This window comes from Halichoerus grypus, chromosome 8 (genome assembly GCF_964656455.1).
Source record: "Halichoerus grypus chromosome 8, mHalGry1.hap1.1, whole genome shotgun sequence".
NCBI classification, from domain to species: Eukaryota; Metazoa; Chordata; class Mammalia; order Carnivora; family Phocidae; genus Halichoerus; species Halichoerus grypus.
Genome location: NC_135719.1, coordinates 115240715 through 115266728, shown reverse-complemented (window position 1 = coordinate 115266728; position 26014 = coordinate 115240715). Strand labels below are relative to the sequence as shown.

The following is a 26014-nucleotide window of genomic DNA, read 5'->3' as shown; positions in this document are numbered from 1 at the left end:
GCAATCCACCACAAAGGAGTTGCGTGAACAGAGATTTGGAAGTAAGAATGAAATGTATTGAGGGTCAGCAAGAAGACAGGTTGCAATAGTATATGAGAAGCTCTTGGCTGTTCCACAGGTACTGTTCCTAGGAGCCCTCAGGTTGTTGGCAGTGCCACTTCCCACTTTTGGATCTTGGACCAGTAATACTTGTGTTTTGGCAAAAAGGTATCTTAATATTATTCAAATACTGTATCTGGTGCTTCCATCCAATGTAAGCATAATAGTAACACCCACTTTATAGATACATAGAAAGAGTAAGTGATTTAATGTTATGCTCTACTTATTGTTTCTTTTTATATTCTGGTGCTAAAGATTGCAAAAATAACTTGCAGATATCATTACTGAAAAGTTAACACTACCGAAAAGCAACTAAAATGTGTATTTAGTACAAGATAAACAGAGAAGAGCCATAAGTAAAAGAAATTCCATTTTCACCTTAATTACACCATGATGAACTCACTTTATTTTCTCTCTCTTTTTTTTTTTTCCCTGTAGCTCATAAAGCTGGACTTGTAACTAGGTAAAGCAGGTTGATCTTGGCATTCCATAATTTGAGGGGCATAGGAAAATTCCTGTATCAAAATCATTGAACTGCTATAGTCTGAATCTTACCATTATGGTTTCCTTATTTTGTGTTTTAAAGTTTTTTTTTAAGATTTTTTATTTATTTATTTGAGAGAGAGAGAGAATAAGACAGAGAGAGAGAGAGAGAGCATGAGAGGGGGTAGGGTCAGAGGGAGAAGCAGACTCCTCGCTGAGCAGGGAGCCCGATGTGGGACTCGATCCCGGTACGCCAGGATCATGACCTGAGCTGAAGGCAGACGCTTAACCGACTGAGCCACCCAGGCGCCCCCTTAAAGTTTTTTTTAAAAAGAAAGATACAATATAAGAATTTATAAATATCCTGAAAAATACAACTTATATCATTATTATCTATTCATCAGATCAGATTATAATTAAACTCTGTGTGTGTGTGTGTGTGTGAATAGAGATGAAGAGAGGAGAAAATGTGCCTTCTCCTAACTTAACAGAGGAAAAAAAAAATGGAAACAAAATATAAGTACAAAAAGTACATGTTATTAGTTAAGTAACTCATAAAATGTAGTTTATACTTTCAGTTGTTCCTAGAAACCGAAACAGTAGCAATTTTTAGATATAGAAAATAAAAAGGTCCATCATGCTACCTTTTCCAAGTTGGTATTCTGCCTTTTGTGTTTGTGCTGAACTTTGCCCAGCTTGGCATCACCTGAAATGAACATACCTTATTTTCCTTTAGTCATTTGTACTCAGCTGAAGTTTTAGTCTTTCTTTGTAACTATGATTTTTGAAATATAATGTCAAAAAAAAAGTGTCTCCTTTCCCTTCAGGCATGTCTGAGTGACTGTGCATCACCAGCAATCTCTGTCTCTGTGCCTTTTTATTTCCAAACCTCCTCATATTTCTCCTTCCTCTGTCACTTTCTAAGATGGCTTTAGAATTTCTGAGAAACATAACAAGAGTGACCAGTGTCCCAAGGATGGCAGATCTAACAGTGCCCTTGCTTGAGATGGTGTTCAGTGCCTAAGACAGCTCCCTCTGAAGTTGTGTGTGTGTGTGTGTGTGTGTGTGTGTGACTAATCTTGCCTTTGCATCAGCTGGGCAATGCACCAACCAGGAAGATATGATGTCCTAAGCAATGAGGTAGGCCCCTGTAAGAAGGGGGCTCAGGCTGGTGGTAGGTATATCAAAGAGAGGGAAGAGGTGGGCACTAAGAGGGAGCTGGGGGCCTCTAAAGATAACCCTAACGTTTGGTTGTCTCTGGTTGCCTGATATATTTTGATACTTTTTAGGAACTATTGTTTGACTCATAATAAATGAATTTGAAATGATGAGGTTAGTATTCATTGAACATCTATTATTATCTATTATTATCATTCCTCTTATTTCAGAGTCATTGTTCTATATTTTCCAGCTAGTCTTTATCAAAGTTACAAAAACTTCTATAGCTATATAATCAAGGTAAATGAATTTTGCTGGATTAGAAAGAAAAAGAAAATGGATTTGCTTAGCATAAAAAAATAGAATAACTATCACAGAAAGATAAAGTGAAGATCAAGCTATTTTGATCCTTTGATTCTTTGTTTTTACTCGAACTTTAATTTCTTGGAATTCTTCTGAATGAACAGTCCTCTTACATCTTTCCATTCATCTCCCTCCCTTTCTGTCCATCTTTGATGTTACATTACTAATTGATTAACAGAGGTTTCTGTTATTATTATACATATTAATTTCATAAAATTAAGCAACTCTTAGGATACAGGAAATAATATCAATAATCATTGCCATGTAATTATTGAGACTATTTTGATGTAGTCAGTTGTTATGGTACTCATGGGATCATCTATAAACTGGTGCAATCTGTCCAATATTATGCTATAATTTGCTAAGTTCTAAAAATTGTCCCTCTGTGTCCCAACTCATCTCACTAGTTAACATTTAATTCAAATAATGATTTAATCAACTCATTGTATTAACTGGAATTCCTCCCTTCAAAATTCCAATATCTCTTAGAGAGCTAGTATATTAAATAGTTTTCAATATTTAATGTAAAGTAATAAGATTCATTTCTAACTGGATAATTGGCACATTTCAGGTACTAGGTGGAATGGGGCATAGATTAAGTGAAGATTGGAAAAGAGAAAATATCTGCTCATAAGTGGATACCTAGAGGGTGCATACATATATGGGTCATTGCAAAAGAGCATCCAGGGAAACCAGGAGCCATTATGAGAGCTGGAAGGAGAGGAAGACTTTGAAACCACAGGTTCCTGAAGATCAGCTTCTTCACTTTGTCCTAAGACCAACAGGAGCCATTTCATATGTTTTAACAGGCTGGAAGCTACCCATACAATCACCAGATTGATGGAACATTTTCCTTCTACATCTTAAATATCATTATTACAGGTGGACTTTAGTGAATGTAAATAGAAAGGCAATGATGGTTAAACTAAAGGTTACCAGAAATACATTTTCATAGCAACATTTTAAATTGCTCATTCTAAGGCCAGTGTTTACTTGCCAAGATTTATAAGAAGGTAATTAGGAAAAGTAAATGTTGGATGTCATCATGAACAGTCAAAAAAAGTCTAAAAAGTACAAATCAGTCATTAATGAGATGAATGGATATAGCTTGACCTAAGGAGCAAACAAAATGAAGCAGCTGGAGAATGTAATTCCTTCAGAGACCCAGATATCATCATCTTAATCTGTTTTCTTGAGCAACTCCTAAGAGTGGAAGCTGAGTTAAAATTAATTCGCTGAACATAGATTTTTGTTTGACTTTGCAAATTATTTAACCATGAAAAATAAACTATATTTAGTTTATATACATGGACTGGCTATAAGTTTATTTGTGAATTTTTGTAACCTATGAAAAGGAAAAGATCATTAGCCTTCTTTCAAAGAATGTGATTTGGGAGAATTAAAGACTATACTTTTCTATAGAAAGTAGTGCTACTACTTGAGAGCAGGAATTACGTCTGTCTTTTTATCATCATTTCCTTACTGGCTAGTGTAGTGGCTGGTATAAAATAGATGTTCAATAAATATCTACTGAATTCAACAATGTTGAATGGATAATGAAATCTGTGATTAGTTATAATGACATTATGCAGTCTTTTAACCTATGCCTCCTTTTGAAAACATTAAACATTAATGACTTTAATGTTTATATTATAAAAAAGGTGTTTTAGAATTTGAAAATATAAAGTATATTAATTTTTTTAGATTTTTATTTATTTATTTGAGAAAGAGAGAGAGAGCATGAGCAGGGAGGGGGGAGCAAGGAGAGGGAGAAGCAGACTCCCCGACGAGCAGGGAGCCTGATGTGGGACTCGATCCCAGGACCCCGGGATCATGACCTGAGCCGAAGGCAGAAGCTTAACCAACTGAGCCACCCAGGCGCCCCGAAGTATATTAAATATTTAAAAGTATCTCCTAAAATATACTATTGAGCTCTGATGTGCATTGTAAGGAGCTCACTCCCCCTCATCCCCCAGGTTCTCTATCCTGTTGAGAATCAATCTGTTTTATTAAGGTTTAAATTATTTTAGTTGTGTAACTAATCAAACTTAGCAGCTTAAAATAAGAACATCCATTTATTTTACTCTTGAATCTTAATTTATGCATGGATAGGAGGGCATGACTTATTTCTGGTCCATGTGGTATCAGTTGGGGTGGCTTGAATGGGTCTGGAAATCCACTTAGTTGGCTCAGCCACAGACATGGCTGGTTAGCTGATGTTGCCAAGCTGTGTGTTGCACACATAGTTGTAGATTTCTTTTTTAAAGATTTTATTTATTTATTTGACAGAGAGAGACACAGCGAGAGAGGGAACACAAACAGGGGGAATGGGAGAGGGAGAAGCAGGGCCCCCGCCGAGCAGGGAGCCCGATACGGGGCTCGATCCCAGGACCCTAGGATCATGACCTGAGCTGAAGGCAGACGCTTAATGACTGAGCCACCCAGGCGCCCCACACATAGTTATAGATTGATGGAACATTTTCCTTCGTATTTTTTATAATTTTTAAAAAAGATTTTATTTATTTTGAGAGAGAGAGCATGTGTCTGCGCATGTGCAGGGGAAGGGGCAGAGGCAGAGGGAAAGAGAATCCCAAGCAGTCAGCATGAAGCCTGATGCGGGGCTCAATCTCATGACCCTGAGATCGTGACCTGAGCTGAAATCAAGAGTCAGACACTTAACCGACTAGCCACCCAGACTCTCCTCCTTCGTGTCTTAACTATCATTATTAAATAGAAATAGAAAGGAAAGATATTATTGAATCACCTATATAGCCTTAAGTGCTACCAGAAGTGTCTTCTCATATCAATATTTTAAATTGTTCAGTTTAAGGCCACTGCTTAGCTGGGAGCTCAGCTATGGCTATTGGCTAGGTGTCTTGATTGCTCTTCGTGTAGGCCTCTCTAGAAGAATGCCTGGGATCCCTCACAACATGGAAACTACATTCCAAGAGCAAGTGTTCCAACAGCAAAGAATTGCAAGTTTCTGGTTTCTTAAGGCCGGGGCCCAGATCCTGACATACGAGCATAGTAACTGTATTCTATCGGTCAGTCATGGAGCATGCCTGGATTCAAGGGGAAGGGTGTAGACCCTGCTTGTCAATGGAAGAGGTGTCAGAGACTTGTGGCCATCTTCAGTCTACCATAATTATCTTCAAAATAATTTCTTTGTGTGAATAAGAAAATATAAGACTTTTTAGATAAGATTATTACCCAACTGTATGCCAGAATTACCAAGACTTTAACTGTGATAAGCTTGACTTGTCTAAAATTGTCTTGAGCCTAAAAGGCTATGGGAATGCATATAAAAAAGGCTTATCAAATTTTAATAAATTAGCTAAATTATTATTAGTAAAGTAGGTGAATTGACTATGTAGCACTGCATTCAAGGGGTAAAATTATGTAACAGGCCTCTATAAAACTGGTCAGGCCAAACACGGGCATTCATGTTTGATGAATGATAATGGGCCTTCCCAAATTATTTATTATCTTAATATAGCCAGGGCATGTGTCACCTTAGCTTCTAAATATTTTATTCTCCTACTCATGTTAATAATGTGTATTCCTTCTGTGTTTTTGTATCACCAGTAGTGAGACTTTGATTAGCAAAAAGGATGTTTCTGAAAAACTGTTTCTTAGGTTTTTGGTGTGTGAATATACTGGAAAAAAATATTTGAACACTTACTATGTTCCAGAACCTGGTCTGTATTCTAGAAATACAGTAGGGAGCATTGAAGACAAGGCCTGAAATATAGCAGAATGACAGGGAGGACCACTGTTCTCCAAGGGATTAGAGAAGTACTTAAATAAAGAAGAAAAGATTAGTTGATGATAGCCACATTGTTGTCAAATATAAGGTTTATAAAAATAGACATTTTGGGAGGTGCCTGGGTGGCTCAGTGGGGTAAGCATCCAACATTTGATCTCAACTCAGGTCTTGATCTCCGGGTTGTGAGTTCGGGCCCACATTGGGCTCCACACTGTATGGAGCCTACTTAAAAAACTAGGCATTTTGGCAAATGCACATAACACAGAGATGTGCGCATTTATCCTGGGAACACAGACTGGCGGGACACAGTTTTCTTGCTTGCCATGGAACATTGTTGCTTGCTCTTACTATGGTTTTTGAAATGTATGCTAGTCCCAAGCATTGAGAATATTTTTAAGGAAGAAGTAGTTTCTTTTTAAAAAAATATAGATGTATTACACAGATCTGTATATGTGATAAGATTTTATAAAATTATATATCAAAAAATGAGTGTGTGTAAAACAATGGTGAGGCGCGCCTGGGTGGCTCAGATGGTTAAGCGTCTGCCTTCGGCTCGGGTCATGCTCCCAGCGTCCTGGGATCGAGTCCCACATCGGGCTCCTGACTCAGCGGGGAGTCTGCTTCTTCCTCTCCCTCTGCCTCTTCCCACTGCTCATGCTCTCTCTCTCTCTCTGTATCTCTGTGTCTCAAATGAATAAATAAAATCTTTAAAAAAAAAAACAAAAAAAAACTAAATTTTAAAAAACAATGGTGAAATATGAGTAAGATCTATAGTCTTGGTAATTGTATTGTGCCATTTTCAATTTCCTGGTTTTGATAAATGACTTTAGTTGTGTAAGATGTCATCACTGTGAGAAGCTGCATGTAGGTGCATGTGAACTTTCTGCACATTCTTTGCAACTTATTTCAAAGTAAAAAATTTTTTTTCTAATGTAAATACACAAAATTGAATGTCTTATCTTAAATTCTGACCTTGTTTAGTCCTACCCAGTGTAAGCTGCCACACTCCCATGAAAATGGAAAGCAGAAGTGGTTATCTTTGTAATATGCCAAACTTAATGGGATGTTGATTATATTCTTCATTTATTAATGCTGCACACTTTTAATACTTTGGCAGTTTTATTCATGTTTTAGTGCTGAAACTTTTTATATGAGCAGAATGTGTGCATATTTAATGTACCCAAAAAGATAAAATGTGTGGTAATTTATTAAACTAAAAGGCAGTAGTAAGACACTTTGGCAAGTACAGCATATTGCAAGCATTTTAGGGAGCCAAACAAGCTGAACATGTCAAAATAATAGGTGGCTCTGTGATATTTATTGACAACTTATAATAGCTGAACACTATTCAAAACAATGATTATAGCATTATTTCATTAACTTCTGAAATGTTCATTATTTTAAAGACATAAATTCTCTTTATTTCTCTTTTCTGAAAATGAAAACTTCCATATTTTGATATATGATTCGTCTACCCTTAATTTGTTTACATTTCTTTGTCTTTCCTGATACCAACAATGATGGAATAGAGATATTAAATCTGTGATTACCTACTTTTTTTGTTTTTGTTTTTAAATATAAATATTCAAAGATTTAAAGACCCATCTTGCCATTGGCAACAACATGGATGGACCTCGAGGGTATAATGCTAAGTAAAATAAGTCAGTCAGAGAAAGACAAATACTATATGATTTCACTCAGATGTGGAATTTAGGAAACAAAACAAATGAACAGAGAAAAAAAAGAGACAAACCAAAAAACAGACTTTTAACTGTAGAGAAGAAACAAACTGATGGTTACTAGAGGCAGTGGGTGGGGCGGGGGTGAACAGGAGAAGGGGATTAAGAGCACACTTATCTTGATGAGCACCAAGTAATGTATAGAATTGTTGAATCACTATATTGTACACCTGAAACTAATATAACTGTATGTTAACTACACTGGAAATAAATGAATAATTAATTAATTAATTAATTCCCAGTTGAGAAATGTCAGCACTATACGGTTCCTAGTCAATTTTGTTTTTGTTTTTTTGTTTTTTAGCAAAGCAAGGTTTATTGAGCGATAGTAAAATAATAGTACAAAGCTCCCAAAGAGGAAGGGGACCCAAGGAGGTTGCCTTGTTCCTACTCAGTTTTAACAAAATATCATCGGTCTTAAAAATTGTTCTGAACTGGCATCAAAATGCCTAAATAACAGCAAAAACAAAAAACAAAACAAACAAACTGAGTAAATGTTATAAAAATCACAGCTTTCTGTTGTGAATTTATAATTTGTTGTATTCAAAGAACAACTGTTCTTAAAAAAATGAATGATTTCTGAAAACAGATTAAGGTTAAGTTGCTTTCCTAGCTTGATTTTATACCACTGTCATCAAACGGGATTTGGCTGATGAAACTGCAAAATGAATCCATACTCAGTTTAGAGGAGTCATTTTTCAAATGCTTGGAGGATGTAGAAAGGAAGTGACCACTGGTGATACTACACTTATTTGTGAAATGCTTATGGAATGTACATGGTTGCTAAATACTGTGTTTATGAATATTAAGGGGAATAAAGTATTGCCCCTTTTCAAAAGAGTTTACTGCCAAGCAAGGAATGGAACCAAAGGGACAGGATAGTGTGGGGTGGGTGGGATTGGAGGTATGTTGAGTCTGGGCTGAACTCAATTGTTTTTAAAAGTTTTTACAAGATGAGGTTAACATTGTAGCCCGACCACATCTGGAGAGAGAAGAGTTGGTGAATTATGGGTTGAGGGAGGGGCCTGCTGCATTCATAGGGCTCTGATGATAAATAACAGTGGTCTGCAAGCTGGCTTTACTTGTAATTAAAATGATGGAATCAAAAACCTTACGATGCTGGGATTAAACATGATATTATTATTATTTTAAAGATTTTATTTATTTATTTGAGACAGAGAGCATGAGTGGGTGGGGGGAAGGTACAGGTGCAGCAGGCAGAGGGAGAAGCAGACTCCCCGCTGAGCAGGGAGCCCGATGCGGGGCTCGATCCCAGGACCCGGGATCATGACCTGAGCCGAAGGCAGATGCTTAACCGACTGAGCCACCCAGGCGTCCTTAAACATGATATTAAACATGAGTTTAATAACTGGAATTTTCAAGCACTTGCAAAGTTTTAATTTAGCTATTTATTCCAGTCCTATTTCCTTATTTAAAAAATGGAACTCTTTAATTTGTCTTTACTCCCTATATTTCTGATGTTCTGTTAAAAATATTTATTAGCAGAGAAGTATTCCAAAAAGCTGAAAGAAACAAGCAATGAAAAAGAGCATACATTTCTAAACTGGATCATCAATCCCTGGAAAATTTAAATCGATTAGGCTTCATTCAGGAGGACAAGACAGCAGGATGTCTTTAGTCATAAGGCTAGAATTCCTTAGGCAAATTATAACTCTGCCTTATCTAATTCTTTAGGAAGTTGATTAGCCCGTCTCATGTTTTGCCACATTGACTAGGATGGCACATACTCATGAAGTCGTGTTTCTCAGACTGAAGGTAACAGTTACTGAGTGAATACCAAAGTCCAGGCACTCTTCTCAGGGGTTAACATGCCTTAATCTCTAAAAGTTTATAAAGACATCTCTGTCAGATGATTCATTGATTAATAAGTATTCATATTTATTTTTCACTTGGGATATTTGTTTTATTTTCATTATTTCTTCTCTTTCAGCTCTTCTTTATGCAACTATTTTTGGAAATGTTACTACAATTTTCCAGCAAATGTATGCCAACACCAACCGATACCATGAGATGCTGAATAATGTGCGGGACTTTCTGAAACTCTATCAGGTCCCCAAAGGCCTTAGTGAACGAGTCATGGATTATATTGTCTCAACATGGTCCATGTCAAAAGGCATTGACACAGAGAAGGTATGGGATATTATTGTTGTTGTTACTTATTTTCCATTTCAATAGGATCTTCAGATGACTGTAGCTCTCCCACTCATGTATTGCTTGTATAATTGCTTTGTGTTACTTTGTTTTTCCTAAGTGATGTATCAGTCAATCGTAGTATGTATCGAGTGCTTAGAAGGTGCTAAGCACTCAACCATTAATCATCAATTTAGAAATTGTTGTTTCTGAAAACAACTAATTACTCCATTTCCCTAAAACACTCATTACCACTCAGAGTAATTTGCTGCATTCCTCTAAAACTAACAGTGCTGCCATCTCTCTGGTCAGTTTTATTCTTGATTTCTTCTTTGACTTTTTGCCCATTTAAAATTTAGAAAGAAACTTTCTTGCTTATAAAGTAAAAAAGTGATATGTCTTCTATGCTGTCCTCCACTTAAATCTCTCCCCTCTCTCACACATGTTTATGAAGAACATACAATTCTTTTTTTTTTTTTTTTTTTTTTTTAATTTTTTTTTATTGTTATGTTAATCCCCATACATTACATCATTAGTTTTAGATATACTGTTCCATGATTCATTGTTTGTGCATAACACCCAGTGCTCCATGCAGAACGTGCCCTCCTCAATACCCATCACCAGGCTAACCCATCCTCCCAACCCCCTCCCCTCTAGAACCCTCAGTTTGTTTTTCAGAGTCCATCGTCTCTCATGGTTCTTCTCCCCCTCCGATTTCCCCCCCTTCATTCTTCCCCTCCTGCTACATTCTTCTTCTTCTTTTTTTCTTTCTTAACATATATTGCATTATTTGTTTCAGAGGTACAGATCTGAGATTCAACAGTCTTGCACAATTCACAGCGCTTACCAGAACACATACCCTCCCCAGTGTCCATCACCCAGTCACCCCATCCCTCCCACCCCACCCCCCACTCCAGCAACCCTCAGTTTGTTTCCTGAGATTAAGAATTCCTCATATCAGTGAGGTCATATGATACATGTCTTTCTCTGTTTGACTTATTTCGCTCAGCATAATACCCTCCAGTTCCATCCACGTCGTTGCAAATGGCAAGATCTTATTCCTTTTGATGGCTGCATAATATTCCATTGTATATATATACCACATCTTCTTTATCCATTCATCTGTTGATGGACATCTTGGCTCTTTCCACAGTTTGGCTATTGTGGACATTGCTGCTATAAACATCGGGGTGCACGTAGCCTTTCGGGTCCCTACTTTTGTATCTTTGGGGTAAATACCCAGTAGTGCAATTGCTGGATCATATGGTAGCTCTATTTTCAACTTTTTGAGGAACCTCCATACTGTTTTCCAGAGTGGCTGCACCAGCTTGCATTCCCACCAACAGTGTAGGAGGGTTCCCCTTTCTCCGCATCCCCGCCAACATCTGTCGTTTCCTGACTTGTTAATTTTAGCCATTCTGACTGGTGTGAGGTGGTATCTCATTGAGGTTTTGATTTGGATTTCCCTGATGCCGAGCGATATTGAACACTTTTTCATGTGTCTGTTGGCCATTTGGATGTCTTCTTTGGAAAAATGTCTGTTCATGTCTTCTGCCCATTTCTTGATTGGATTCTTTGTTCTTTGGGTGTTGAGTTTGATGAGTTCTTTATAGATTTTGGATACTAGCCCTTTATCTGATATGTCATTTGCAAATATCTTCTCCCATTCTGTCAGTTGTCTTTTGGTTTTGTTGACTGTTTCCTTTGCTTTGCAAAAGCTTTTTATCTTGATGAAGTCCCAATAGTTCATTTTTGCCCTTGCTTCCCTTGCCTTTGGCGATGTTTCTAGGAAGAAGTTGCTGCGGCTGAGGTCGAAGAGGTTGTTGCCTGTGTTCTCCTTTAGGATTTTGATGGACTCCTGTCTCACATTGAGGTCTTTCAACCATTCTGAATCTATTTTTGTGTGTGGTGTAAGGAAATGGTCCAGTTTCATTCTTCTGCATGTGGCTGTCCAATTTTCCCAACACCATTTGTTGAAGAGACTGTCTTTTTTCCATTGGACATTCTTTCCTGCTTTGTCAAAGATTAGTTGACCATAGAGTTGAGGGTCCATTTCTGGGCTCTCTATTCTGTTCCATTGATCTATGTGTCTGTTTTTGTGCCAGTACCATACTGTCTTGATGATGACAGCTTTGTAGTAGAGCTGGAAGTCTGGAATTGTGATGCCGCCAGCTTTGCTTTTCTTTTTCAACATTCCTCTGGCTATGCGGGGTCTTTTCTGGTTCCATACAAATTTTAGGATTATTTGTTCCATTTCTTTGAAGAAAGTGGATGGTATTTTGATGGGGATTGCATTGAATGTGTAGATTGCTCTAGGTAGGATTGACATCTTCACAATATTTGTTCTTCCAATCCATGAGCATGGAACGTTTTTCCATTTCTTTGTGTCTTCCTCAATTTCTTTCATGAGTATTTTATAGTTTTCTGAGTACAGATCCTTTGCCTCTTTGGTTAGATTTATTCCTAGGTATCTTATGGTTTTGGGTGCAATTGTAAATGGGATCGACTCCTTAATTTCTCTTTCTTCTGACTTGTTGTTGGTGTATAGGAATGCCACTGACTTCTGTGCATTGATTTTATATCCTGCCACTTGACTGAATTCCTGTATGAGTTCTAGCAGTTTTGGGGTGGAGTCTTTGGGATTTTCCACATAAAGTATCATATCATCTGCAAAGAGTGAGAGTTTGACTTCTTCTTTGCCAATTTGGATGCCTTTGATTTCTTTTTGTTGTCTGATTGCTGTGGCTAGGACTTCCAATACTATGTTGAATAGCAGTGGTGATAGTGGACATCCCTGCCGCGTTCCTGACCTTAGGGGGAAAGCTCTCAGTTTTTCCCCATTGAGAATGATATTCGCTGTAGGTTTTTCATAGATGGCTTTTATGATATTGAGGTATGTACCCTCTATCCCTATACTCTGAAGAGTTTTGATCAAGAAAGGATGCTGTACTTTGTCAAATGCTTTTTCTGCATCTATTGAGAGGATCATGTGATTCTTGTTTTTTCTTTTGTTAATGTATTGTATCACGTTGATTGATTTGCGGATGTTGAACCAACCTTGCAGCCCAGGGATAAATCCCACTTGGTCGTGGTGAATAATCCTTTTAATGTACTGTTGGATCCTATTGGCTAGTATTTTGGTGAGAATTTTTGCATCCATGTTCATCAGGGATATTGGTCTGTAATTCTCCTTTTTGATGGGGTCTTTGTCTGGTTTTGGGATCAAGGTAATGGTGGCCTCATAAAATGAGTTTGGAAGTTTTCCTTCCATTTCTATTTTTTGGAACAGTTTCAGAAGGATAGGTATTAATTCTTCTTGAAATGTTTGGTAGAATTCCCCTGGGAAGCCATCTGGCCCTGGGCTTTTGTGTTTTGGGAGATTTTTGATGACTGCTTCTATTTCCTTAGTGGTTATAGGTCTGTTCAGGTGTTCTATTTCTTCCTGGTTCAGTTTTGGTAGTTGATACATCTCTAGGAATGCATCCATTACTTCCAGATTATCTAATTTGTTGGCATAGAGTTGCTCATAATATGTTCTTATAATTGTTTGTATTTCTTTGGTGTTGGTTGTGATTTCTCCTCTTTCATTCATGATTTTGTTGATTTGGGTCATTTCTCTTTTCTTTTTGATAAGTCTGGCCAGGGGCTTATCAATCTTGTTAATTCTTTCAAAGAACCAGCTCCTAGTTTCGTTGATCTGTTCTACTGTTCTTTTGGTTTCTATTTCATTGATTTCTGCTCTGATCTTTATTATTTCTCTTCTCCTGCTGGGTTTAGGCTTTATTTGCTGTTCTTTCTCCAGCTCCTTTAGGTGTAGGGTTAGGTTGTGTACTTGAGACCTTTCTTGTTTCTTGAGAAAGGCTTGTATTGCTATATACTTTCCTCTTAGGACTGCCTTTGCTGTATCCCAAAGATTTTGAATAGTTGTGTTTTCATTTTCATTGGTTTCCATGAATTTTTTTAATTCTTCTTTAATTTCCTGGTTGACCCATTCATTCTTCAGTAGGATGCTCTTTAGCCTCCATGTATTTGAGTTCTTTCCAACTTTCCTCTTGTGATTGAGTTCTAGTTTCAAAGCATTGTGGTCTGAAAATAGGCAGGGGATGATCCCAATCTTCTGGTACCCGTTGAGACCTGATTTATGACCTAGGATGTGATCTATTCTGGAGAATGTTCCATGGGCACTAGAGAAGAATGTGTATTCCGTTGCTTTGGGATGGAATGTTCTGAATATGTCTGTGAAGTCCATTTGGTCCAGTGTGTCATTTAAAGTCTTTACTTCCTTGTTGATCTTTTGCTTAGACGATCTGTCCATTTCAGTGAGGGGGGTGTTAAAGTCCCCCACTATTATTGTATTGTTGTCAATGTGTTTCTTTGCTTTTGTTATTAATTGCCTTATATAATTGGCTGCTCCCATGTTAGGGGCATAGATATTTACAATTGTTAGATCTTCTTGTTGGATAGACCCTTTAAGTATGATATAGTGTCCTTCCTCATCTCTTATTACAGTCTTTGGTTTAAAATCTAATTTGTCTGATATAAGGATTGCCACCCCAGCTTTCTTTTGGTGTCCATTAGCATGGTAAATGGTTTTCCACCCCCTCACTTTCAATCTGGGGGTGTCTTTGGGTCTGAAATGAGTCTCTTGCAGACAGCATATCGATGGGTCTTGTTTTTTAATCCAATCTGATAGCCTGTGTCTTTTGATTGGGGCATTTAGCCCATTTACATTCAGGGTAACTATTGAAAGATAGGAGTTCAGTGCCATTGTATTGCCTGTAAAGTGACTGTTACTGTATATTGTTTGTGTTCCTTTCTGGTCTATGTTGCTTTTAGGCTCTCTTTTTGCTTAGAGGACCCCTTTCAATATTTGTTGTAGGGCTGGTTTCGTGTTTGCAAATTCCTTTAGTTTTTGTTTGTCCTGGAAGCTTTTTATCTCTCCTTCAATTTTCAATGACAGCCTAGCTGGATATAGTATTCTTGGCTGCATATTTTTCTCATTTAGTGCTCTGAATATGTCCTGCCAGTCCTTTCTGGCCTGCCAGGTCTCTGTGGATAGGTCTGTTGCCAATCTAATGTTTCTACCATTGTAGGTTACATATCTCTTCTCCCGAGCTGCTTTCAGGATTTTCTCTTTGTCTCTGAGACTCGTAAGTTTTACTATTAGATGTCGGGGTGTTGACCTATTTTTATTGATTTTGAGAGGGGTTCTCTGTGCTTCCTGGATTTTGATGCCTGTTTCCTTCCCCAAATTAGGGAAGTTCTCTGCTATAATTTGCTCCATTATACCTTCTGCACCTCTCTCTCTTTCTTCTTCTTCTGGGATCCCAATTATTCTAATGTTGTTTCGTCTTATGGTATCGTTTATCTCTCGAATTCTGCCCTCGTGATCCAGTAGTTGTTTATCTCTCTTTTTCTCAGCTTCTTTATTTTCCATCATTTGGTCTTCTATCTCACTGATTCTTTCTTCTGCCTCATTTATCCTAGCAGTTAGCACCCCCATATTTGATTGCACCTCATTAATAGCCTTTTTGATTTCTACTTGGTTCGATTTTAGTTCTTTTACTTCTCCAGACAGGGTTTCTCTAATAACTTCCATGTTTTTTTCAAGCCCAGCTAGTATCTTTAAAGTGATGATTCTGAACTCTAGATCTGACATCGTACTAATGTCCGTATTGAGTAGGTCCCTGGCAGTCGGTACTACCTCTTGTTCTTTTTGTTGAGGTGATTTTTTCCGTCTTGTCATTTTGTGCAGAAGAGAATAGATTAATGAGAGAACAAAATGCTAGCAGGGTAACAACGTCCCCAGAAAATATACTCTAAACAAATCAGAAAAGACCTGAAGCAGTGGGAAAAGAAAGGGAAAGAGAGAAAAAAGAAAAGGAAAGAAAAAAAGAAAAAAGAAAAAGATAAAGATAAAAACAAACAAAAGCAGAACAAAACACAACAAAACAAAAACAGAATGTGATCAAATATGATCAGGCTGGATTATATATCAGTGCCACACACTAGATTTTGGGTGTATTTTGGTCTGTTAAAAGAAAGTCCCTCCCAAAATTTTAAAGAAAGAAAAACTTATATATGTACAAAAATAAGGGTTGATATGATGAAGGGATGGAATATGACTGTAAAGATGGAAATTATAAAAAATTTTAAAAAAGGATTTGATAAGTTGTTTGAAAAAAGAAAGAAGAGGATTAAAAAAAAAAAAGAAAAAGAAAAAAGGGAGAGAATGTGATCAGGCAGGGGAGTAGAAAAAAACCATACACTAGAGATTTAGAGTATATTTTGATCTGTTAGAAGAAACTATCTCAAGATTTTAAAGAGAGAACAACTTATATATATATATGCCAAAAATACGGGTAACTACTATGAAGGAATAGAATATGACTTTAAAAATGAAAAATAAAAATGTTTTTTTTTTAAAAAAGGGATTGATAAGATGTTGGTTGAAAAAGGGAAAAAGAAAAATTCAAAAAAAAAGAAAAAAGGAAAAAAGAAAAAAAGACAGTTAAAAAAAATAATTAACTTTGAAAGACTAAAGAATCATGGTAAAAAAGCCATGAATTCTATGTGCAGTGTTCCCCTAGCGCTGGAGTTCTGCCGTTCTCATTGATCGGTAAACTTGGTCTTGGCTGGTGTTCTTGCTGATCTTCTGGGGGAGGGGCCTGTTGCCGTGGTTCCCAAATGTCTTTGCCGGAGGCAAAATTGCCCCGCCCTTGCCGGTCCGGGCTAAGTAATCTGCTCGGGTTTGCTCTCCGGAGCTTTTGTTCCCTGCAAGCTTTCCGTACAGCTTTGGAGGCGGAGAGTGAAAATGGCGGCCTCCCAGTCTCCGCCCCGGCGGAGCCGAGAACTCGGGGTCCCGCTCCTCAGTGCGCCCCCAGAGAAAAGCAGTCAGTCACTCCCGTCTCCCCGGTCTCCGGCCACACTCCGCGCTCACCCGGCCTGTGACCGCGCCTTTCTATCTGGCACCCGACCCCGGGTGGAGTCTCCAAACCCAGCAGATCCCTGCGGTGCACTCCCGCACCTCTCCTCCCGGGGGAAGAAGGTGAGTCTCCCTGGATCTGCCGCTTGTTGGGTCCCTGCTGGAGGAGCAGTGGCCCGACTGTGCCGCGGATCACGGTTTATAGCAACTCCGAGCTGAGAGCCCGCGCCTGGGCTCCGTCTCTGCAGCCGGCTTCCCTGCTCGGATACCTGGGAGCTCTGCCGCACTCAGGCACCCCCGGTCTTTCTGTGACCCCGAGGGTCCTGAGACCACACTGTCCCGCGAGGGTTCCACCCCCCACTTCGCCACCAGAGTGACGTCCCTCAGGGGAGCAGACTTCTAAAAGTTCCGATTTTGTGCTCCGTGGCTCTATCACTTGCCAGAAGCGGCCTACGGAGGCCCCTCCCCCGCCGTCTATCCTCCCGAATATCGCCTCGGATTCACTTCTCCGCACGTCCTACCTTCCAGAAAGTGGTCGCTTTTCTGTTCAGAGAGTTGTTGCTCTTCTTTTCTTTGATCTCCTGTTGAGTTTGTAGGTGTTCAGAATGGTTTGATCCCTATCCAGCTGAATTCCTGAGAGGAGACGAAATCCAGGTCTCCTACTCCTCCGCCATCTTGCTCCGCTCTCCAAGAACATACAATTCTTTATTTTCCTCTTTTCCTTACATAAATCTATAAAGTGGATACCAGGCTCCCCATTCATCTGACATCTCTAATGTCTTCCTTGTCTTCTCATGAAACCTCTTCTAATTTTTCCCATCTCTCTTATATTAGAAAAGAAGGACCCCCCCCAAAAAAAACCCAAAAAAGAAAAGAAGGACCCAAAGTCCTCCTTAAAATAAACAAAACCAAATTAAAAATAAATAAATTCTCACTTCCTACACCCAGCTGATTTACATCCAGTATGGGGGATGACAAGTGGGGCCTGCACAGGAGTTTTAGAGAAAACCCATCTTGAGCTCTTTTTCTTTATAAGCATCACGGGAGACGATTATTTTTAGGTACTGAATTTTGACATGATAATCAGATAGTACATTACTTTCCTTGTCATTTCCCACAAATTCGATTTGTTCTTTTAATCATATGATGTTGACTTGGAGTTTTTCTGAAAGGTCTGCTCAATAAGCACCTTTTGTTGTCAAAGGGAAAGAGCAAATGAGCAAAGTAGATATTCAGTCGGAGGAATTTCATTGAGGTAATTTTAAGCCACAGCAGCTGTTGTTAGGAGCAGATGGTTGAGGGGCTATTTAGGGGTCAGACATGGAAGAGTTGAGGGAGGGAAGCCTTCACAGGAAGTGCAGGTGAGATACTTGGTGGGGGGCGGGGAGGGGGTAGGAGCAATTATTCGAGGAATCATGAAAGAGGGTGAGATTTCTCCCTCTTTCAACATCTTACAAGCTGCAGTATTAATTTTCTAGTTAAATGGCCATTAAAATGGAATGTATGACTACAGATGGGAAAAGGACAAGCTACATTCTGTGGAATTTGATTTATATATGCCTGAGCCAAACAATATATGGTTATAGGGAGGGTATCCAGAGAAGGAAGAGAATCTTCCTCAGGGATACAGGTGAGACTCAGTGTTTAAGACATCAAATGCATGATGTTCTTTGAGGTCCACATTCAGTGAAACTGCTACATGGCGTGTCCACTCCCAGACACACCACATGCCAGTGTATCAGGAAACAGTTTCTGGGTTCCTAGTATTTACCACGGTTTTTTTTTTTTTTTTTTTTTTTTTGGTGTTTGTTTTGTTTTGTTTCGTTTTTTTGGTTTGCTTGTTCATTATTTGTAGTCACAGAAATGTACTTCTGATCAGTAGAGTATCCACAGAAAGTGGAGTAATAGGAAAAAAAGATTGGGAGGCTAATATTAAAGGTAAAATAAAATGTTAGTTCAAATGAAAAGATTCTTAAAGAAATAATTTAAAATATTAAAGTGGATTAGCTTTTGGATAAGAAAAAAATCACAGATGTGCCTCCTAACTGAAAGGGGAATCCAGAAAGAGTAGTTTTTTACTAAAGGGGGAAGCAGAGTTAAATAACTGGCAAATATGAAAGGTTTGTTGTGCATGTATAAAACCTATTTAAAGTTTAATTTAATGTGGCAGCAAACTCTCCATGCCTGTATTGATTTCTCTCAGTCTGTTAAGAAAATCCCCACCCGAATGTGTGAGAACTAGCTGTAATAGAACTGTAAATAAAGGGATATACGCCAAAGTCTGGGCCTGGGACAGAGTTATAGGAGATTCTCTTGAATTGTATAGTCAATGAGGATGAATTTAAAAATGCATTCTTACAGAAACAGACTCTGAACTATAGAGAACAAACCGATGGTTACCAGAGGGGAGGTTGGTGGGGGATGGGTGAAACAGGTGGTGGGGATTAAAGAGTGCACTTGCTATGATGAGCACTGGGTGTTGTATGGAAGTGTTGAATCACTACATTGTACACCTGAAACTAATATTACACTGTATGTTAACTAACTGGAATTTAAATAAAAACGTTAAAAAATGTATTCTTAGCACGCCATATGCTCTACTGAACAAAGAGAAAACAAAAATTGTCGTTCAACTTTTTGGTTTAGTAGAGAAACTCCAACCAGAGCAGAAGAGCCACATTTTTGTTAGGCATTCAGTAATTTGACTACATAGTGTACATATAACTTTAAAATATGGTAATAAAGTATCAAAGTATAGACACAAGAATTATTAGCCAGAGCAAAGAGTGGGAATAACTATCTCAGAACTAGATTTTACTATAGATAAGAACTGAATTTAAGTTAAAGGACATATCACAAAGAAGGAATTGATATATTATTTCATATAATTATAAAATGAGCTAAAAATTTCAGAAAATATTTAATGAGGGTTTCCCATGTGGCCTAACATAAATATCAGATGGACTGAGTTAAATGTAAAAAATAAGAAACCATAAACTAGTAAAAAGAAAATACATGACCATGTTTACTTTATCTTTGTACATATTAAAGCAATGGAATACATAACAAAGTGATAAATAGATTTGGCTAAAAAATGTAAAATCTTTCACACCAAAAACCATGAAAATGAAAATGAGATAGAGTATTTGCAACAGATATCGCAAGTGAAAGGTTAATACCTTAATATGTAAAGTGATTTTGTAAATGAATAAGAATTAGAATACCTGAGGAGAAAAATGAGCTAAGTACATAGTTAATTTATATAAATATACAAAAATACAAATTAGCAATAAACATATATAAATATTATTTTAACTTGTAATAAATAAATATTGAAACAGCAAGAGACCATTTTTAATGTCAAATGGACAAAGATAATGCCCCCTCTTAGCAAAAGCTGTAGTGACTGACACTATCATAAAATTGTGGTTTGTGTGTAATTTGGTGTGGCATTTCTTGAAAGCAGTTTGACCAAGATAATATCTTAAACTGGGGTATATTCTAGAACTAAGTCCTTGTGCCTGTTCCCTTTTCTGTTCATATTCTCTCCTTCAGTGATATCATACAATCTTATGACTTTAAAAATGTATGCTAACACTGCCCAAATCTACACACTCATTTGGATCTGTTCTTGAACTACAGACTCCCCTATCCAACTGCCTACTCACATCCAGTGAAGCTGTCCAGAACTGGGTGGCTCAGATGGTTAAGCATCTGCCTTCGGCTCGGGTCATGATCCCAGGGTCCTGGGATCGAGTTCCGCATCAGGCTCCCTGCTCGGAAGGGAGCCTGCTTCTTCCTCTCCCTCTGCTGCTCCCCCTGCTTGTGCTCTTTCACTCTCTCTGTCAAATAAATAAATAAAATCTTTAAAAAAAAAAAAAAAAAAGGCTGTCCAGAACTGAACTTCTCATCATCTCCCATAAACCTGCTCCACGGACATTCTTCCCTAATGAAGTTAATGGAAACTCCACCCCTCAGTTGCTTAGATAAACCTCCCCACATTAAAACCTCCACCAAATCCTGCTGGCTCCATTTCCAGTTCTCACCACTCCATCGCCATCTCCTCGTCCAAGTCACTATCATGTTCTACCTGGGTTACTGTATAGCCAAATAACTGGTCTGTCCCTTTATAGTATATTCTCGGCACAGCAGCTTTTGAGTTTATATGGCTTTCATAATAAAGCTTTCTATCTATCCATCTATCATCTATCTATCTATCTATCTATCTATCTATCTATCTATCTATCTATCTTCTATCACATATTTGTGTGTACTGCAGGCTTTTTTGAGAATAAGAATAAAATTGAGCTTGTTAAAATACAAGGGTGGAAAAAAGGAAATGAAAGATTGATGGTAGTAATCAAATAAATTCTGTAATTCACAATCTTAGCAATATGAATGTATTTGAAGATGTAGCTGTAGTAAACAGCATCTGAATTTTAACAATTATCCTGTATTTGATGTCAGAGACCTCTATTCTACTTCCTCAGTAAGCCAAATACTTTGTCTTACTATGTTTCTTATCTCACATTTTGTTGATAGTCTCTTTCAGATATTTTATTATGTTGGTTGTTATCAGATTTAACTATGAGTATATACTGAAAAAGATTGAAATGTACAAAGTCAAATTTCTTTGTTCTAATGCTTCTGTTGTTAGTTCTGAAACAGTGAGATTTTTTTCAGTTGCTAGTACAATAGAACTTAATGGTGCATTGCAGCTAATTAGAGAAGAACCTTCGCCCTAATTACTGACATTTCCTTTTATCATTTCCACATATTTAGTTTCATAGATTTTTTGAATTCAGCTTTACCCCACAAGCAAATTAATCACTGTGATGTAATTCAGTCTTACCTTGCCTTATGTGAATAATGCTTTCTTTAATACAAATTATGGCATTAAAGTCAGGACTGACGTGAAGATTGTAGCATTTCTATCAGGAAAGTTTGCCTTAGGCAAGATTTTCTATATGGAACAGTACCGAGATTAATTTTATTTAGTTGAAAGTATTTTATTGACTACTAATTGCTATAGTTGCTTTAGATTCTTTTCAAATTTAATGACCAAAATCTGTCCTCTGGGCTTTGCTGCTCATAACATCCTGTGCACTTAAAAGACTGAGAAATGGGTAGAATGATTGAGGATTTAAAAAGGAAAAAGGAGATTATGGGAAAAAAATAGAAAGGATGATGAAGCTTAAAACCTTGTCATTTTTTATTTTTCACTGTCTCACTTTTTTTTCTAACATGTAATTTGAAAAAATCAGTAGAAAAAAGCTCTTTGGTCTTCATTTCTTGTTTCGTGTGTTTTGTAATAAGCATAAAGTCTCAGTAGGAAGATGTCATTATATGAAAAGTTCTGGCAGAAATATGCAAAACATTCAGGCAGAAATACGCCTTTAGAATTTAAACAAATTGGGATTTGAATATTTTAAAATCTTAGATTATTTTTTTAACCAAATCTATCAAAGAAGTACTCTACTTCTTCCAAATATGGTAGGCAATATATTTTGTTTCTCCTATAAGTTAAAGTAACTTCCTTTTAGCCAGTTTACTTTTATCTTTTTTTTTTAATTGAGAAAAGCATGTCTAAATATTTTTCTTTGTATTCCTAAATGTGAAAAACAGGGATGACATTTTCATACCTGGCCTCATTTTCTTGGTTTAATATCTGAATAATTCAAGAGGTTCCTATGGCGATGTACAACAGAACCTAAGAGTGAAGGCACCAGCCTTCCAAGAAAAACTCTACAGACAAATGTGCTATGTTAAATAGCTCATGTAAAGACATACATGTGAATATAGTAAAATGAAACTGAATTGGTCTTAACATGCATTAAAAGTACTCTTGTCTTTGGATCAAGAGAGGTAAGAATCATTCCAGTCCATGTTAATCAGATCATACATAAAATATTGTGTTATAATTCTAGCTGGATATTTTTAAAGAAATACTATCAAATGACAGCACATTTACCAGAAAATATCCATGATGGCATGAAGTTCTGGGAATCTTGTTATATGGTGGATAATTAAAGGAAATATGAATATTTAGTTTGGCTAATTGAAGACCTGGGGAGAGGTATGACAGGTGACTTTAAGTATTTTAAAATGCAGTGATCTAACTGTTTCAGGAGAAAATTAACTCCCTGCAAGTAAAGGATACAGGCCGAATGTAGTACAAAATGAACTTGCACGTCCTGACACTAATTTAGTAGTATTAAAGATATTATATGATAATTGTGTCTGAATGATTTGGAGTACTAGTATGTATCATATCTTATTTCAAATTCAGACACACATTCAAGATATTCTATATAAAAATTATAGAGTAAGATTCTATGGTGAGTCAGTAATTATTTCTCAACAATTTTTTATTACTACATCTATGTACTGTAGTTTTACAAATGCAACTAATTTTTAAAAAATTCTGAGGAACACAGAATCTCTGATGGGGCTAAGCTAGGCCATGCCCAGGAGACAAATGGCATATTTTTTCTGTGGTTGTTAAGTAACCTGTTTGTGGAGCAAAAGAGACTGCTTAGTCTATCCTTGTAAGGGACTACTCTTCAGCCTGGAGAAGCATCATGCCCTGAATTCCTGAGAACTCTGAGCTTCCTACCTGTCTAGAAACGTGGTAAGGGAACTTAAATATTGTCATGGCCATGTGTGTGGCTCATTCGTTACCCACTGAAATAGTTTGAAGCATTCAGAGTCATTATGGACATTCCTCTGTCCTAGCTGACCTATAGGCTTTCTCCGAAAATGTAGACTTTATCTGAGACTTCAATTTTATTTTTCCTTCCATGTATCAGAAATTAAAATAATACTCAAGGGTTTATGAGAAACATTACAAGTAAAGGAAAACTTTAAATATTTTCTGAAATTTTTAATATTTTTCATATTAAAATTTAATATTTTCTCTGATATTTCAGAACATTCAAGTGTATACGTAGTTTGTCATGGCTTTTGGCATAGTTCAGGAATGCTCCAATGCAAGATTTATATTACTATTAGCTGATATAATTATTAGTAAACTTTCTGTGTGGTAGTAGGCAGTATTATTTTGCTCTAGTAATGATAGGGAGGCATTGTATGACTAAAATAAGCCCTGAGTGAACCAAACCTCTCTCCAGGAATGTTAAGTGTATTCTTTTATTTATAATTTCTTTTTAGAGAGGGAGAGGGAGAGAGAATCTTAAGCAGGCTCCATGCCCAGTGCAGAGCTGGACTTGGGGCTCGATCTCTACACCCGTGAGATCATGACCTGAGCCAAAATCGAGTCAAACGCTTAACCAACTGAGCCCCTCAGGTGCCCCGTAAGTGTAATCTTTTTATGTACCATGCTGAAATTACTTCAGTGCAGTAGTGTGGGCGGGCTTGTATTTCATTTTCTTACCAATCTGCCACTAGTCTCTGAGGAAGGGACTAAGAAATCATTTGATATCTATAGTCTAGGAATGAGAAGAAGGACTTGCTTATTTAGGGCAATGGATGACTTGCGCAGTAGCATGGCTTTATATAGACCAGGGGACTGGGTTTCATTCTTCTGTGTTCACATTTGTGTTGGCGATACAAACACCCACCTTACTTATTTGACAGGAAGATGAAAAGTACCCATGTAGTGCCTGCATAAGAGAAACAATAATAAGTGCTAACAAGTCATTTAGTCTGTGGTGGTTATAAGTTATTTCTTCCTTTACCAGTTATAAATTATGAGAACTTGGTCATGCCTGGCACCATTTTTAATCTTAGTCTTCAATCTTAGTATTCAGTGCATCCTGTCATCTTTAAATATAGATGAAAATAGAACCTCAATTGTAGAGTAATTTGGATAAATAAAATATTTCTATATACATACACACTGAACACAAATGCACAAACATATTTTAGACTTAGGGGAAAAATTAAATCGTGAATGAATCCACATGCTGCAGACAGTGTTATGGTAGGAGTAGGTGTGTGTATTTGTTCTGAGCTGCCTTGATTGATCTGTTTTCAGAATCACACTAGAGTAAATCTTCAGAAATGTCTACTGAAAAACCTATTTTTGAATGAGATTATAGTATTTCCTACAAATTTTGCAGTTTACTAGACAAAGGTAGAATTATGCAGATGGTTGGATTTTATAAACGGAACTTAAAAAAAAAGATGTCTCCATTCCTGTGATTTCTGTTGTTATTATTTGACTGTGTTTGTTATGTTAGATTTTTCTTCCAGGGCTCTGTGGCTTTCTATTCCTTAGCCACTTTCCCATCTCTTTTCTGGTTCTTATGATAATGCCTAAAAAATGCCTGTATTTTGGCTCACGCTGGTTGTTTTTTTAATTTTGGATTCATTTATAGTTTTGGAAGTACCGAAAAGCCACTTTTAGCTCCTTTACTAGTAGTGCCAAATAACCATAGGCATCTCTGTCTGGCACAGCAGAAGGCAGCAAGAGGGTGGAGAAAATAAATACATGAAAAGAAAAAGAAAAATTGTTATGTAAGAAAGAGATTCCTCTAGTTGTTCACTGCCAATTGCCTGAAATGCTACTTCATTCCCTCCTCCTGGGCATGGTCCTGGAGTCAAGGAGAGGAAAACACAGCTATGCAATCCAGTGCCTTTCTCTCAGGTTTTGCTTTTTATGAGTCTTGACCTGTCTTGAGACTGAGACCTTCAGGCATTCTCTTCTTTTGTCACATTAGCATTCTTCCTGATTTCTTTATATCTGGAATTTTCTTGAGGAAGTCTTCACTTCCCTCATTTCTCCTGGGGTATCTCTGAGATACAGAAGACATCCATTAAAAAAGGATCTATGTTATGGTAGAATTTACAAATAGGAAAATAGCCATCCTTTAAAATTTACATCCACATCAAACAGAACCATAGTTTTGTAGGATATTGTAGTAATTGCTATGGAGTGGAAAATAAAGATAAACACAGTCCATGCTCTTGTGATGTTCAGTGTCTGATGGGGGAGGAAAGACTTAAAAAACCACAGAGATAAACATAGGATTCCAAATCGTGATGATCCTTGAAATACAATATAGGGAGCTATGTAAAATTTTTAAAGGAGAGGGGGATGAATCTAATTTAGGTTGGAAGGATGTGGGTCAAAGAAGGTGATAGAGAAAGCAATAGAATTTGGACATAAAAGCTTGTTAGAAACTGAAATTCTTCACAGATTTTATAATAAAACACAAATTACCTATGTGCTAATCATCATTACTGATTTGAAGTTGGAGAAGAATAGAAAGAAGAAAAAGCAAAGATCCAGTTAGTCCATTAAGTCCTAATAAATTATTAATTAACCAACATTAATTAACTGTACATGGCTTGTACATTCCATGTGCC

At 37.3% G+C, this 26014-nt stretch overlaps 1 protein-coding gene across 1 annotated transcript in view; it reads left to right on the top strand.

Moving 5' to 3' along the window:
* Positions 1–26014, top strand: part of KCNH5 (potassium voltage-gated channel subfamily H member 5) — a 311548-nt gene that overhangs the window by 186535 nt on the left and 98999 nt on the right. The window contains exon 8 of the mRNA XM_078053792.1: positions 9560–9759. Within this exon, the coding sequence (XP_077909918.1) occupies positions 9560–9759 (200 nt within the window). The remainder of the gene's footprint in view (positions 1–9559; positions 9760–26014) is intronic.